General features: G+C 31.7%; 1 protein-coding gene across 1 annotated transcript in view; it reads right to left on the bottom strand.

The window, feature by feature from the left end:
- Window positions 1–9,108: 9,108 nt before the first annotated feature.
- LOC116770242 (5-hydroxytryptamine receptor) overlaps window positions 9,109–17,129 on the bottom strand; it is a 42,476-nt gene continuing 34,455 nt past the window's right edge. Inside the window, exons 3-6 of the mRNA XM_032661634.2 lie at window positions 14,184–14,369; window positions 10,777–10,910; window positions 10,464–10,573; window positions 9,109–10,308 (exon numbers count right to left, since the gene is read on the bottom strand). Of these exons, the coding sequence (XP_032517525.1) occupies window positions 9,381–10,308; window positions 10,464–10,573; window positions 10,777–10,910; window positions 14,184–14,369 (1,358 nt within the window). The 3' untranslated portion in view covers window positions 9,109–9,380. The remainder of the gene's footprint in view (window positions 10,309–10,463; window positions 10,574–10,776; window positions 10,911–14,183; window positions 14,370–17,129) is intronic.

A 17,129-nucleotide genomic window follows, 5' to 3' on the forward strand; every position in this document is an offset into this window, starting at 1 on the left:
ATTTGTAACGTTTTAACATTGCTGCTTAATATTTGATCAGAAATTTCATTACAAAATGAATGATAAAAAGACAAGTTTAATTATAAATACATTTGAAAAAGTAACATATTTTGTACAAACTTATTTAAATTCGTACTTTTTTTATGAGTAGTATTTTAAACACTATCCTTTTACGTTCACATCACAGTGTGCTGGCAGAAGTCGTAACAAATAGCATTATATCTTCGGCACCAAACAAGCTTCCATCTTGTTACAAAGTTGAAACTTAATTTTAAAAAGGTAATTTATTTTAAAAAGGTTTTTTTTATATGATCCACAGGAGTAAACGGGTAGACGGTCTACCTTATGGAAAGTAATCACCATCGCCCATGGACATCTGCAACACAAGGGGTGCTGTAGGTGCGTTGTCAAAACAAGTAACCCGGTGTGATATACTGGCTCGCTCTACTCTACAATCAACTCACTCTCACTCTAAAATCTTAAGTCTGTAGACTATGGTACTGTACTGATACGGCTTGAGCTATCGTTTTCCATCCGTACCCACACCCCTGACAGGTCTCTATGTTTGAGGCAGTTCAGACGTTGAAAACAAAAACTTTCCTTGACGTATAAGCAAACCCTGGCTCGCGATAGAGAATGGTGCTCAAGTCTGTAACCGGGGTAAAACAGATACGATGTATCGCCAGGATTGAATATTTGTGTCTCGATAAGATAAAAAGGCCGGCTGTGGCATTTGGAAACTTTTTTATACAAAATATAATATCAATTCTGATACAAGTTAAAGATATGCTTATATGAAAATAATTAAATAACTTACTGTATAATATGGCACCTAATTGAAATGTTCGAGATACTAACAGGTATCAACAGTATCGAAGTAGGAGTGGTTTAAAAGTGCTTAAGCTATTTCGGGACTTAGCTTGCTCTGGGCGCTTGAAAGAAGATTCTTGATTATCATTGAATTCGTGGTTCAGAAGTAATATCTGTCGATAGTTTTTCAATAGGGTTTCAGTCTTTATAAAATCTCAAGCTTTGAAGCTACAAATATTCTTGCTGGCTTAGTCAGCCATGACAGATGTCTTCTTCTAAGTGGCTGGATGAACACTTTTGACTCCCAATACTGCTTTAATAAGTTTAGTGTCCCTCCATTTCGAGAAATCTGACAAACATTTGTCTTTTATCTTTTCTAATAGGCGTATGGTTACTTAAGCATTGGCGTATTGCCTAGCCAGGGATTGTAAAAAGTTTTTGTTCCCAGTTTGGCGTAAAAAACTCCTGTATTGTCGTTTTAATATGCTCTAGGGTAGTTGTGTAGTTCCCTAGCTGTACAGTCATCTACATGTCACCTTTTGTCAATGACAAAGTCAGTGCATAAACCTGCAGGACCCTGAAAATATATCTTGTGATTAATCTAATTATAAGCAATTATATCTTTGGCGACTTTTGAGCAAAATTTTCCACACTTAAATGAACTTTTACAACACTGTCAACAAAGTTTATATGGGCAAGAAAGCCGACGCAACCTCGCTAAAGTTTTTATTCCTTCTGAGGTACAAAGGGTGGCCAGATTTTAGTGTCATGGTGTTCTTCCCCTTTCATCAGACGTTATAATAAGTCCAGAATATACCTTAGAAATTTGAGTTCATATTCCAAGTAAAGAAGATATTTGTCGGGTCGTAGTTTGTATTCGCTATAAGTAAATATTGTGAAATGTGTGGATTTTTATACTCCCTGCGTGCCTGAACTATGATCACTCTCATAGTCAGGAAAAGCATGGGGATTGACAAATGGGGCCCATCGTACACGCAGATAATAATAGTTTAATTATTTACCAGTAAACAGAATATTTGAATTGTGTATCAACAAGTTATTAATTATAATGAATTAACAAAATGCGTTAATAAATTGATATTGAACTATTTAGTTAGCTGTTTTATTTCTACAATAATTGTAATTAAGAATTCAATAAACATTTATTATAATAAAATAGTGTTAATTGAAGTATGTAGTTAGAATACAAAAAATGTTTGTGTTGTTGGAATTATAAAAATTAGACAAATTTAAATTGGCCAGGATATCCAAACTCTACAATTTTTATAGTTCATATAAATATTGAATCGGAAGGAAAGTGTTAAAACATTAATATCAGTTATTTATTAATAAACTTAAACTTTTGTTCATTATTCGTAATTATTCCTATTGTAGCGAGAACTTGCTGTGTAACTAACAATCTGTCAAGATTTTTTCAAAAGAGCCGCTATTTACTATGTAATTCGTGACTCTTATTTATTATATAATAAATATTTTTTTTTAGAGATCCGATAATTTAATTCAACACCATGTAACTCAAAATGGAACTTTGTAATGTAGATCAGGTAAGATTCATATAGTTATTGTATTTAAGGTGGACTTTTTCTGACGAATGGAGAGCATAAATCATACACAGGTATATTTTTTAGGAAATCATTTATAATAAACATAAATGATTTTTATTTTTTAAATTTTAAGTCTAACTTCAATGCAAAGTATAATGAAGTAAAATATATAAACATATTAATTGTGTCATTTTGTGATCGGAATGTCGTCTCTACTTTATTTAGTTATGTGGTTTTGACGAATTATTAACAAATGTACTCTTATAAATAAAATTTTATATTTTTGGTCAATTTAGTTATTTTTTCATATACGAAATCATATATAATATCGTCATCATTAGTGTTATTCATCCCTATATTGTAATATTTTTTAGGACTAAATAATTTTTTTAAACATAGAATTTTAGGTCTATTTCGTTCTGAAATTAAATAAGAAATTTACAAGACACACAATAGAACAATAGTGTGAATAGAGTATTTACTCGTTATTATGTAACCGCTCGGTATTATTTGCACAATCATGTAGTGAGGTCAACCGCAGCCTGTGTAACAAGACTTGTTAACTGTATGTTATACATAAATTTCGTAATGACTACATAAAATAAATTTTATGATTGTAGCCACTATTAACTATTTATACTTTTTTCTCCATTTTTTTTATGTTCTATAAAATAGTCATTTGATATGAACTTATTTTTTTACTAATAAAATAAAATAAAAGTATTTTGTATTTTTTTAAAGGCTAATACACAACGTCTCATTACGGTTTCAGTTGAAAAAAATTTCCAATATAAAAACAATGCTAATGTTGATGATTTTATTATTTTATACTATTCGCTTATGCTATAGAATGTTATATTTCAATATTGATAATGTTGCTTTTATAGTTATACCGTTTTAAGTAATATAATAAACAAGATATAGCCCTTGTGATGGGCCCTACTCCAACTACTATACGCTATTTATCAATCGATAAGAACCTTGCCTTCCTGAACAATAATGCTTCGTGAGAAATATTAAAGTTTATGAATACGTCCTTTTAATAAGGTTTAGTTAAGGATCTGATAATGATCGGGAAAGCGACTCAGCTTTCAATCTATTGTTTTATAATATAACTTAATATCGTTAATGTTATCACAACAGATGATTCTAATGTAGTCAATTACAAAAGATTATTACAAAGTTATTATAAAGTTGCTATCTTGTTTCAGAGTCAGTTACAGGACTATTATTCAACTCATAAGTCCATCAAAGTCGGAGTGATCATTCAACTGAAAACAATAGAGTTTGTATTTTGGATATTCAACTTGGTAGCATTTGCTTCTACAATACAATTATATATAACATAGCCTTTGTAACGCGATCGAGAAAAAAATTGATTATATTTGTATAAAATGTTAACAGAAAAAAAAATTTACTTTGTTCTAGTTTTAATGTATTCAAATTTATCAACGAAACTATCTTTATTCGCTATCATATAAGTCAAAAACCAGACGGCAATAAATCTATAGCTTTCTATTCCTTACCGACTCTATCCAGTGTGGTTGGTTAAGTGAATCTATTATGTCAAACTCAGGCATTTTGACTGCTCGACTTTCAGTTCTTGCGTTTTCCATGGGTGCACCTTAAAACTTTTCCGTGTCGATAGTGAAAGTATAATTATATTAAAATTAAAGAAACAAAACCGTTAATGTTCCTTAAAAGCCTACTGTCGGAGTGAGATCGTATAAAATAAATACTTTCATTTAAGTATCATCTCAATAAATACATTTTCTCTGTTTTGTAATATAAATTAGACATTATGATCCAAAAAATCATTCATAGGAACAGAATCTATGAAATAATTTCGAAGTATCAGAATCAAATATGTCCTATAAAACTTATATACCCAATTACGTCAATATGACACAGTTTACAAAAACGAACTCCAAACTTACAAAACAAACTAACCAGTAAATTGATTACAATTGAAGCTATTACGCGACTCAGTAAAACGATGGTCATGAAGAAATAACGTTACTTGGAAGAAGTAACTCGATTAAATTAAAAATACCAACAAAGTTATTAATTATACTTAAAGTTTTGTTCAAGAATGAGGAAATTACGAAACGATTGTTAATAGCTCTGTTAATTTCTAAATAGGGTAATTTATTTTCGTCATACACTAATTTCAAGGCTTTTATTTTTTAATCCATTGAAATGGTCGGCTCTGCTTAGATTGATCGAGCAATTTAAATATCTGTAAAATCTATAAGTTATGTTTAACAAACTCACTTACTATTAAAGAAAAGTTCCTTTCGGGAAGAAAAGTTGTTGGGTATCTGGATACGGACAAACTAAAATTACGATAGGTTTATATTGATTATTATATGTCTGTCAATTTTGGGGATTTGTAAGTCATTTCTTATTGGTCACTTAATATGCAGACTTCGAAATGTTCTTGACGAACGAAGGTAATTATTTTATTAAAGAAATTCTTACCTATACATACATATAAATAAATATACTCGTAAATGTAAATATGACAAAGTTTATAACAAGGAGAGAAAGTTTTAACGACAAGTTACGTACTTCTGATGAAATGATAACCAAACAAATATAAGAAATATGTCCAAGAGTTCGAGAGTAAATATCTGAACCTGGCATTAGACCAAAATTGTATATCTTATTGGTAGCAATTACGGAGTTTTTTAATACAATTCTTCTTATATGTAGTTTCTGGTTACTTGGCTTCTATTAACTAGGGTTGAGGAACTATAAAATAAATGTTCATATTTGTATGTTTGTGTTTTGTTATTACTGAGGTATCCGTATGAGTTTTATAAACTGAAAGTTACTTAATTTTGGTTCACACCGTTTCGCTAACAGGAAAAACAGTCTATCGTTTATAATGTACACATTTATGATATTATGAACTTATAAAACTTTCTGCTATAGCGTTTTTAGACTTTCTTCCAGCGAGTATATCAAATTTTTTTGCTCGATTTAATTTCTTATATTTTTGTATTATTACTTTATGACTTGAATACTACATGTATTTTACGTTAAAGAAAACAATTGAAAATTTACTTTATTTACCAAATGAAATTACAAACAGTCAATGACTGTTTAATAATAAGTATGGCGCTCTATTTGATATTGCGGTTTGAGCGGTTGGATAACATTAAATTGCTTTGAAGATTTCGCCTGCGTGCTTACCTTCATAAAATAGTTACGTCTAAATATTTAATGTAGCATTCGTATTCACGCAAATTTAATATGAATATTTCACAATATCACACAAACACCGTCTTGTCTTGTATTCGAGTATAACAGAAATAACAAATAACAATATTTGTTATTTGTTGTGTATGCTTAATCAGAGAATAAAATTGCTTTTTAATCCCTTTACACATGAGACCACTAATTAATGGTTTAGTTGATTTGCCCAAGGCCGGTACGTCATAGGAAACATCGTGAATGCAGCTGTACATCTTCGAAGAAATTGAACATGAAAATCACGATGCAACAGTAAATTTATTTAAATAAAATATTCTGGAACTAGATACATTTATATTATATTTTACGGTCTGGTGGGTTTGATAATATGGGTTATATTTAGGTTATAACAGGTGGTGCCTTGGCCAGTTACAGTTCCAGGAAAACTACGAAAAACTACATTACATAAATTTATAACCCATGTATATCTGAGTCTAAATGAGTCAATATTAGAATTGCAAATTAAATGATTTCTTAAGTTTTCTAGGAGATTTAGGAGGAGATCTAGGAAATTTTCTAGGAGAAATAGGAGTCTCATACCTTATATGATATTTCATACACAAAATGATGTACCCCAGGCGATATTCGTTCCATTTTTACTATCGTGATATCTACTACTCTATCGAAATGTATATAATATGAAAAACATTTCAAACAACGTATATTTCACACTTGTATATCTTAGTGCTGTATACTATTCCTACATCAGGGTTAGCATGCAAATAAGTGTCACTTGTGCTGTCGATATGGAGTCAATGAAATTTCAATAAAAAAACTGACATACGATGTTTATACACTATATAAGTTTTAAAAGAACTTTTGATGTCTAACCTAAATAATGTTTTCGATTTGTGCTATAATTTTTGTTTTTACAATATTTTCTGAAACAATTTATTTTCAATATGCATTTAGTATAATGTCATATAACAAAATCTTATGATGGAACGATGTTAAATATATATATATATATATTTATAACATCAAGTAACATTTATATATAGCAAGTTTAAAATAGTTGTAGGTGTGCATTTTGATTTCCTTAAACGAATTATCTTATTTTAATTCAAGTTCTAGTTTTTGGTTAGTGTAATATATATAAATTTATTTGTTTTTCTTTACAGACAATATATATATTTTTTAACAATGACTGATAATGCTTCGCTGCCAATCCATGCGTAGTAAGTGCACGAGAAGTAGCTGGTGAATCTGAATCTCAATAGCAGCCTTGAGCCCCAGCCTTGAAGACACCTAAACATTTGCATCCTAATTTTTGTAAGCTGATGTACTTTTTATCAACATTAGTCATATATGCAATTATTTTTCATACAAATAAGCGAATGTTACTTATGTTATGAGTATTTTAATACTGTTTTAAACAGACTTGAGAAAACGAGGGGATTATCAATTAGGCTGTATTTTTATTTATGTTTGTTAAATGATAACTTTCGACTGGGTGAAGCGATTTTAATTTTTTTTTTATCTGGTACTTTGAGTTTGGTCTCATTTCAATTTGATCCAGTTCTGACAGTTTTCACCATAGGAAAACCATATATAATATATATATATATATAAGTCAAAAAATTGTATTAAATATATGTGAGACAAATGAACGAGTAAATTCAAAACCAACCGAATTCGATTTATTTATTTATAAGCGTAGAATTCCTGGATGGTAACATGATGATTATAACAAGATCTGATTATGAAATTCTGGGAAAATTGAGGAAAATCCTGAAATTGAGTAGGCATACATAATACATATTAAGTAATGGGATTACTTAAGGTGTATTATGTTTGATCTACATTGTTGGAAGACAGATTTCATAATCTTGTTATTAACCAATTTCAAAAGAAGAGAAGGTTCTCGATTCGTCAAAATCTTTTTTTATGTGTTTTCTGATTTCTCGAATACTACCGAAACGATTTAGTAAATTCTTTTTTTATCTATAAGATTGCATTCTTCAAGTAGTCTTATGGTCACCAAGCCAGGTTTTATAGTGATCCCTCTCAAAATGTAAGAAAAAGAAAAAAAAAATGTAGGAAAATCTTTTCTTTGAGAGAGTCTTGCTTCCGTTTTTCGGGTGACTATAAAAAACGGCGTGCTGTAATTATTTCGTATGCTAAATGCACGTAAGGGATTAAGTAATTAATCACTAGTACATATATAACAATTAATAGAATACGAAATTAAAACAACCTAAAAGTATTTATTGTCATATGACTCAATAAATAGCAAGTAATTGGTATGAAATTAAAAATATATATATATTTTATTGTTAATACAAGTAGCAACACAAAATATGCGATATAATATTTCTTAGGCAAATATTGATATCGCAATAGAAATACGTCTTATGTAGCAGTACAGATAGGAACTGCACTCAGGTACTAAACAAACAACTACACGCGTTTCATAATACATGGAACGATATCTAATCAACAATAGAGAAATTAGCCTGCAATTTTTCCATTTACTAAGAAATATTACCCATCTAGCTGTAAGACTAAGGTGGTTAGATATGAAGAAATGACGTATATTTAAATAGGTATTAAATTAAATAATGCTTGACTAAAATTCCATCCGTTGCTAGGTGGAAATGAAGTCGTAGGTGGTGAAGGTACTATCCTAGTATTAGCCTATTCACCCTTTTCTTAAAGACCCCCAAATTATAGCTCGAAGGAAACACAGACGCAGGCAAACTGTTCCAACCTGTTGCTGTTTTCATGAGGAAGGAGGAAGCGTAGCGCTTCGCCCGGATGCGAGGAAGTACTATAATGGATGGAGGCCCACCGTGAGTCTGGTTGTCCAATAATAGAAAGGGGTTGCGAGAATTAAATCGTTTAATTCCCGTGCACACTACAGAGTGTATCCTGTAGAAGACCGAAAGACTGGCTACTTTTGGCCTTTGCTTTAGGCTGACGAGATTGGATTTAACCAAGTTGTAGTCACCAATAACATTTATTTTACGTCTCTCCACTGAGTACAAGCAATTGAGAAGACATTTGGTAGTATCTGCCCTGATGTGACAGCAGTATGCCACACACAATCGGACCTGTGCTTTGTATAAACAAAGAAGCTGTCCCAGATTGAAGTACTGCCGCACTTTTGCCAGAACCTAAGTTTCCTTGCAGCTGTCTTAGCTTGGGACTCGATGAACCACCCAAAGTTACAGTTTGAGGATACCTCCATAACCAAAATCTGAAGATTGTTAGAGTATTCCAAGGATACATTTCGATAAGTTTGAGTCAAGGTGAATAGACCCCTCTTGGCGTTGAAAAGATACGCTTGCGTTTTTATATAATTTGTGTTTTGTTTATTACGTTGAAAATTAATTTAGTGTTGAAAAAAATGTTTATGGTTATAAATAAAAAAAATATATATTACAGTTGTTGATCACTTTGACCAGAGGTTAAACCAGTAAAAGACTTTTGTAAATGATATAATTTGAATATTTATTTCGTAATGTCACTGGAAACAACATAAGAGCAGGCGGCGGTGTCGCTGTGGACTCGAGAGCGACGCCGTCGCAGCTACATAAACTATAAAAAAACAATTTAACATTTCTATCGTATATATAATTTTTTAATTATTTACAATTTGACTAACTTATATTTACACTACGTATATATTTTAAAGTATGTATAACATACAGAAAGACGAAATGTTGTACAAGTAGAAGATTAATATAGTCCATTTTTAAGACTCAAGTAGACTCAATTATACATTATACAATAGTAATTTTTTCGTTAGAATTTTTTATTACGACCTCGCCGGTGAGTACCGAAAAGGATACGGGCAAATGCCTGGCGAAAGTCTGGACTAAATATAGTATAGATAACAGGATTGAGAGTGGAGTTAAAATAGCCGAGCCAAAGGAAAAAACTTGCGAGATAGTCGCTGATCACACATGATTGGCAAATCGGCATTACTAAAGCCATTATAAAAAATGGCAGCCAGCAGAAAACAAATGCCCCTGTTATAATTGCAAGTGTTTTAGCTGCTTTTCTTTCGCGTTTTGCTTCGAGAGATTCTTTTTTCTCTCTATGAGAAAGGGCAGGAACAATAGTCCGTTCCTGTTTTGACCCATTTGTAGCGGTCGAAGAAGATTTTTCTGGTGATACAGAAGGAGGTGCTACACCCTTTTCATTGATAGTGAACGCTGTTGTGCGAGGTTCTTCATCTAATGTATCCACCGTTGATGTGCTTTGTCCTTCTGTCAATAATAGAGCAGCAGCTATAGTTTCTGCTCTAGTTCGTTGGTTACATTTCTTTAAATTAAGGAAACGCTTCTTAACAAATCTTCTATCTCTTGCTGACTGAATTGGTCTGCCCGAAGGTGGAGCACCATCAGCAGACGTTGGACGTGGTGGAGGAAGATCTCGTCTTCGACGTATTCGTCTTCTTGCTGTTTGAAATATTTTCCAATAAAGGATCAAAATGACGGCAAGTGGGACGTAGAAGGTAGAACATGTTGCAAATATCTGGTACGCGAGATCCTGGCTGACGAGGCACTTCTGTTGTTGTGTAATTCTCGCAAGATAATCAGGATCTTTCCATCCTAATTGTGGAGCTAGAGAAACGACTAAGGCGGCGCCCCAAACTAGGAAGATCATTGTAAAAATTCTCTTCTCGTTTCGTATATGTATGTAGTCTACGTCAGTAACAGCCCAATATCTAAAAATAATAATTTTTTTTAGCCATGTTATAACTGCAATATATTAAGCCACAGGAAAGGATTAGTATGATATCTATCTGACTTTACTATAACCAAGTACCTGCTAATAATTAAGAAAAATACATGAATGTTTCTATTTCGTTGGGACTATTACCTATCAGTAGCTATAGCGACTAGATGAAGAATAGATGCGGAGCTGCACAGTACATCACTGGAGGTCCACATATCACATAGTTCTGGACCAAGGATCCAGCCTTGACTAACCTGTTAAAAAAAGATAATATAGCAAGGTATTAAAACCTCATAATATTTAGTGGTATAATTTTTGTATATATAGTCAAGTTTATGGATTTTTTTTTAGAAATTTGGGATATATTAGTTTAGGATACTAAAGAAAAACATCTTAAACTTAATACTAGAATCTTGTTGGAGCATTTCGAATTTTGAGAAATTTGAAACTGTAGTACCTCATACACGGCACCCAAAGGCATGACAAGGCAGGCCACCATCAGATCAGCCACAGCCAATGACGCCACCAGGTAGTTGGCAACGTTTTGTAGGTTTCTTTCTATGATGATAGCTGCTATCACGAATACGTTGCCTGTGAATAAATATCTTAAAATTATTTGATGACTGCCTAATAAAGAAAATATCAGATATTTAAGTCTATTTTTAAACAGAAGTTAAAGGAATAATATTTTATGAAGTAATTGTTTTACCGTATAGTAATTGTGACATGATAAGTTATTCTACTCAACGAATTTGTTATGTTACATGAGTTATTTTGTTCGTAGTTCCGTTAAAATAAATTTATAGGCATAATCAAGTAGCCAACAAATCTGTTACTAAGCGAATATTGGCAGCAGAAAAAGTACTAGGTATAATTTAATAAATTAAAAAAGCATATGTGTCCCTTAATAACTTTACCTTTTGTGAATCTCAAGCGTGTTAAATATTAATAATCTTATATCGAAATAAAATGAGATTTTAACAAGTGTCATATTAATGAATAAGTAATTAGTTTATTTTATGTATGTACATAAAATAAACTAAAAACAAAAAATATTTATTTTAAAAACAATAATGCTATTAAGATATTATTGGCGCAAGAACATCATAAACAATAATAAATACAAAACTTTTTAAGTATTTCAGTTAGTTACTAATACGTCTTGTTCAAATGAAACATTTAAAACCCATTTTCATTATATAAGATAATTTTAACTAACTGATTAATTATATAACTCAAATTTTAAATATCAATATTAAGGACAAAGCAAATGACAAAAAATAATACCCATTGTAATCATTTTTCACGTTAATCTTGCTGGTGAAATTTTTTACAAATTTTACCATAGAGATTACCATGCTTTGAGCGTGAAGGTAAGTACTCCTTAGTGCTAACGACTGCATTTTGTTCTTCAATCTTTCTTCCTGCACATGCTGAACATCTTTTTTAAATCTTCACTTTTTACGCGTACTTTGTGTCGCATTTTGATGAGAGGTTCTTGGAAATAATTATGAAATTCTTTAAATATCTATGTGCTACTTTACTTTTTTCGCTACTTTGCTACTGGGTTCTTTTGAATATTCTTCCATGAAACCTATTTCCAAATCCCGAATACAATTCCTTCTTTGATATATTTTCTTAGTTCACTGGTATCATACAACTATGAGTCTAGACCGGATTCATCTTAATCTAGCCTTGGCTAATAATCATCCCATATAAAATAAGAATGATCTTTTCCAATATTTCAACATCTTCTGTTAATGAAAAAATCCTTTTGTACTAATTAATGTACTAAATAACGTTGGGATGCGATGACAATAAAATTGCTAATATTACATGTAAACACCGAATCCTCCGTAAAACATTTTTTTAAAGTATTAAAACATATTTCTTCTGTCTTTATCAAGGAAAATTAATCAATGTGAACAAATATCCTTAGTATAACAATTATGTTCTTATAATTAAGGCATTGCTTTTCCAAGAATTGTGGCTGCATCATTTGAAAATGTTTTATGTGAAATGCGAATGTGAAGCTTTAGAAGATAAATGGATTCTATAAAATAATAATCAAAAAACAATTAGCAAAACAATTTCAAATAATATTGAAAAATTTCACTGTAAATATCAATAGCGTGCATTGGATTATAATTAATAAAAACAGATACAACGGTTTGTTTGTGCTAGGCCATCTGCTGCGCTCAATACTAAACCGGATGAATTTGTACCATCTCAACTTTAAGTTAATGAATATTTCTATATGGACTTGACCTCATTTCGTACTTCTCAACAACTATTCAACGATGCTGTGGTCTATCGATTTTGTACTTTGATTGTATTCTAACTTAGAGGACTGTTCTAAACTCCGGACTTATCCGTGAACACCGGATATATGAACTACATTGTAAACTACGCGGTACGCATGAAACAGCTTTTCAAAAATAAAGCTAAAAAAAAGTCAGTAATTTTATCACCCAGTATAATTAGATTAGATGACACAACGGAAAGTAAAGATACAAAAGGTCAGAGGACATTTTGAAAGTATACACTTAATTAAATTTGAATAAAACGCTTAAACAAAAGCGGATGAAAAATACTTTGTTACGGTCATCATTTTTATAGGTTCCGTAGAAAAGAATTTAATTATCTAAACTGGATAATTATTCATTCAGTGTTAATTAACTTTTGTCATTAAGATGAAAATAGCTCGTTTGCCTAATTTTGCGCAACAACCCAAAGTCTTTTATGGAATGGAATTACCAAGACTCAAAAATGTATTAAGATAACAGAATTTTAGGTAAACGTTTGATAAGATCATCATGAATTATCATTAAGATAATATAATTAAAAAAAAATGTGACAATACTTATTTATTTCTGGTTACATTGAAATTACACTACACAAATAAAATTAGTAGAATTTAGATTGCAATGGCTCAAAGCTATTACGATCAAATAGCATTTATTCGATCTTAATCTCTTGGATGAAGCTATAATACATTGGCTCGGATTAATTAATAAGTAACTAAGGTAATAAACACCGACGGGAATTAAACTGCGCTCTGGGTTTAAAGGTCTTGAGAAACTTATATACATATTAAGGTAACTCGTCATAAATTGAGACGTGCCCTTTCAAATGACAGTTATTTCAATATAATAAATAACTTTAAATCCATACCATTATATATAATAAAGTTCGGGAGAGGATTCGGTTAATTGAATCTGTCTCTGAAAAGTGGATACCTCTTTAACGTATCACGTTTCAGAGAAAGAGGGTTTCGAATTTAAAATAGCGTATCCGATAGAACCGAACGAAGGGTGATTCAAAAAATGTCATGCACAATAAAATCTTGCCGGATTATTTTTGACAAAAACATTGTTGTAAATGTTTAAAAGGATTATTCAAATCTATCAAATGATATACAAACATTATTTCTGTTATAACGAAACTCATCAAAATGCAGGTGCACGTGCAATTAAATTGCCTCAGTATACTGGCTCAGTGTTACGATCAAACGTATGTTTTTTATCTCGACAATTTTACTCAGACTTCTATACTCGTTAACAATTTGGATGGAAGCCAGCAGACTACTGCCAAAATTTGTATTGATATACGTAAAATTACGAAAAAATAACATTATTGAAACAATTATATTGAGCACTACAGCTTTATTAATATTTATTGGTGTATTGTCCTATTATGCGTCCAGGTTCATGTTTATAGAGTGGATTTTTTCTGCGATGTGTCTTATTTATCTCACAGAAATAACATTAGGACAAAAATAGTACTCGATTAAGGCTGCCGACGTTTTCTTAGGCTATTACAACATAAAAGTTTGCGTGTGTTTATATGAGTAAATGTACCAACCAACGATCGTAGCCAGGATGATGAGAGCGAGGACGACGGATGTGACCGCCATGAGGACGAGCGACGTAACGTCGGAGGAGGTCGCGTTATTACTCGTGGTGTTAGTGCCGTTACAGCCCCAGGACACCGCATCCACCCACGAGCAGTTGCCCTCAAACCACTCGGTGGGAGGGTATGTGACGTCATCTGAAAAAGCAATAGATAAACATATGATTTTTCTGTAGTAAAATAATGTTTTTAAAATTATATTCACTTTAAAACCATAAGAACAAAATAAATAAATAATATATTAAAAAAAAATCTAACTACAATTTGTAGCATTTACACACAATTTTCTATTTCAACATAACGGCTGAACACGACGACCTCTAGAAATGCAATGCAAATATTGTTGCAAAAAACCTACTTCCTATGTCCATCTGCGTTCCTTCTATATTGTAGTAATATAATAAACCTGAATGATCCAGTAATTATTTAATTTGTACTCTAATGTATTTAACTGAGAGTTACATCCATCTTTTTATATGAAAAGAGTCTTGTCAGAAATTTATGTCTCAATTTGCAAAATGTATCTATTTTCTTAGAAATTAAATGTTACTTATATATTTTTACAATAACTTATTAGTTGTTGACAAAACTATTTATGATAGAAATTGTCCAGATATAATAGATTGATTTGAAATATTTTCAGTGACAAGTAACCTCCACCACCCAAGCGTACGACGCGTAGCCATTAGACCACTACAGACGGGGTCCTAAAGCCGATGTCAAGCCGGGCGGCGGGTGCAAGTGCAATGACATACCGCAACCTGCCTCTGGACTCTGCCTGGCAGGAGGGGGAAGAAGAGGAGTCTGACACTTCCTCTAGCCCCAGCCAGGGCAAGAGGGGTCATTTGATGATTTTCCCCCTCCAAAAAAAAAAATTACGCCTACGGTGAGAATATATTGTCTGAGGACTGTTTTTGAAATTCATCGTGATTTGATATAAAAAAGGTAGAAAATATATGCTAAATTAAATTATTAAGATAAGTAATATAATTCAAGGTTTCAAAATGTTAGGTGTAATATAATAATTATCATGTTTTAATGATTGAATTTCAGGATTACATTAAATAAAATACGTATCTAATCTGTATATATAACTTGTCCTATAACTCTTTAGTATTTTTATCTAATAATTAAATAGATTATTTTTAGAACATGTAGATATTTTTATAAGCTGGTACTAATCCTTAATTCTAAATAAAAATTAAACCAACACGGGGCTTTTTTATATTTACTTTGAGATCAAATTTGCTTTAACGTAAAATATTTCTAAATTTCTCGATAAAGTACAAGTAGTATACCAATAAAAAGAAAAAAAATTCTTATTTAAAATAAAACCACAATATTTAAATTAGTGTGAGAATTAAAATATTGACTTATTCACTTATTTGCTTCTAGTAACCTTATTAAACTAAATAGAAATGAATGAATGAGAGCTAAAGTGCTTACATAATGCATGTTCCTTATATTGCATATTCCATAGTTATACATTCCTTAATGACTCATGTAATATTAAATATAATAAAAAGCTTTAGATAAAATATCATTATCATTAACTTTCAAAGACGCAATGGAAACAGCAAAACTTATAGTTATAAACAGAGTCAACAGCTTTTAATGTGAAGTTATTTGCTTGGTAAGAAAAAGAGGTATAAATTTGGGGTTTGTGCATGCAGGGGATCTTAAGCAAGTCGGGAGATGGAGTGGGAAATTAAAAAGAAAGAATTTAAAAAATTAGTAACAATAATTATATATAAATAAATAATAATAATTATTATATATATAAATAATAATAATAATTATATATATATATAAATTCGATAATATATATATATATATATATATATACAATTTTGACTGCTTGAGTTACATTCCACCCGTTGGAAGGTGGAAATGTATCTCACTATTAGTCTATTCACCCTTTTCTTGAAGACACCTTATTTGTACCTCGAAGGAAACAGGCAAGACGCCTATTCGAAGACTGCTTGAAGTGTGCAATTAACACACTCTACCATGGCCTCTTTCCGTAAGTCTAATTGATCCCTTAGGAGCGGGTTCATACCACTTCACGACTGTGCTGTCATCTACGTAACCAAAGATACCCGGTAAAACCAGATTGTTAATGTGCAGCAAACATTGAGTTGTGGCGAAGACAGACCCCTGAGGAATTCCTGCGTTGATCGCCATTGGCACAGATGAGTAGCAATTAACAACTACTCGAATTTCACGTGCCTTCAGAAAGTCAGAAGTCCAGGTAACTAAACCAGGAAATATGACATAGGTTGAAAGCTTACCAATAAGGCTATAATGTCAGACCCTGTCGAAAGCTTTCGAGATATCAAGTGAAACTGCCAGAGCTTCACCGTTATTCTCTAGATCTCTCCCCATAAATGCCTGGCGTGTACTAGAAGATCCCCAGTTGACCGATTTCGACGAAATCCATATTATCAGTTACTGAAAAGATCTTTGTTTTCCACGTATGCCATAAGGCGTCCGCTTAATATACGTTCCATGATCTTACATTTTATGGAGGTAATTGAAATTGAACGATAATAAGCAGGGTCTGCTCGGCTTCACTTCTTTGGCACAGGAATCACGTTAATAAGCTTCCGAGACTGAGTTTCTCTGCCAGTCATTAAAGAGAGGCAGTACAATTGTGTCACAACAGGAGACCACTGGGGGACACATGTATTTAGTATATTTAAGATACCATCTGGGATACTAGCTTTGTTCACGTCAAAACTAAGCAGAGTTTTCAGTACCTGTTTGTTAGTTATGCGGATATCTGTCATAATTGAACTGCAATCAGGTAGGCGAGGTGGTGTTGATTATTGCTGTCCAGATGTAAATTTTGGGCGAAAAGAGAAGCAAGTAGTGTTGCTTTCTCCTTTGACGTATGAG

This window comes from Danaus plexippus, assembly GCF_018135715.1.
Source record: "Danaus plexippus chromosome 13 unlocalized genomic scaffold, MEX_DaPlex mxdp_15, whole genome shotgun sequence".
NCBI lineage: Eukaryota > Metazoa > Arthropoda > Insecta > Lepidoptera > Nymphalidae > Danaus > Danaus plexippus.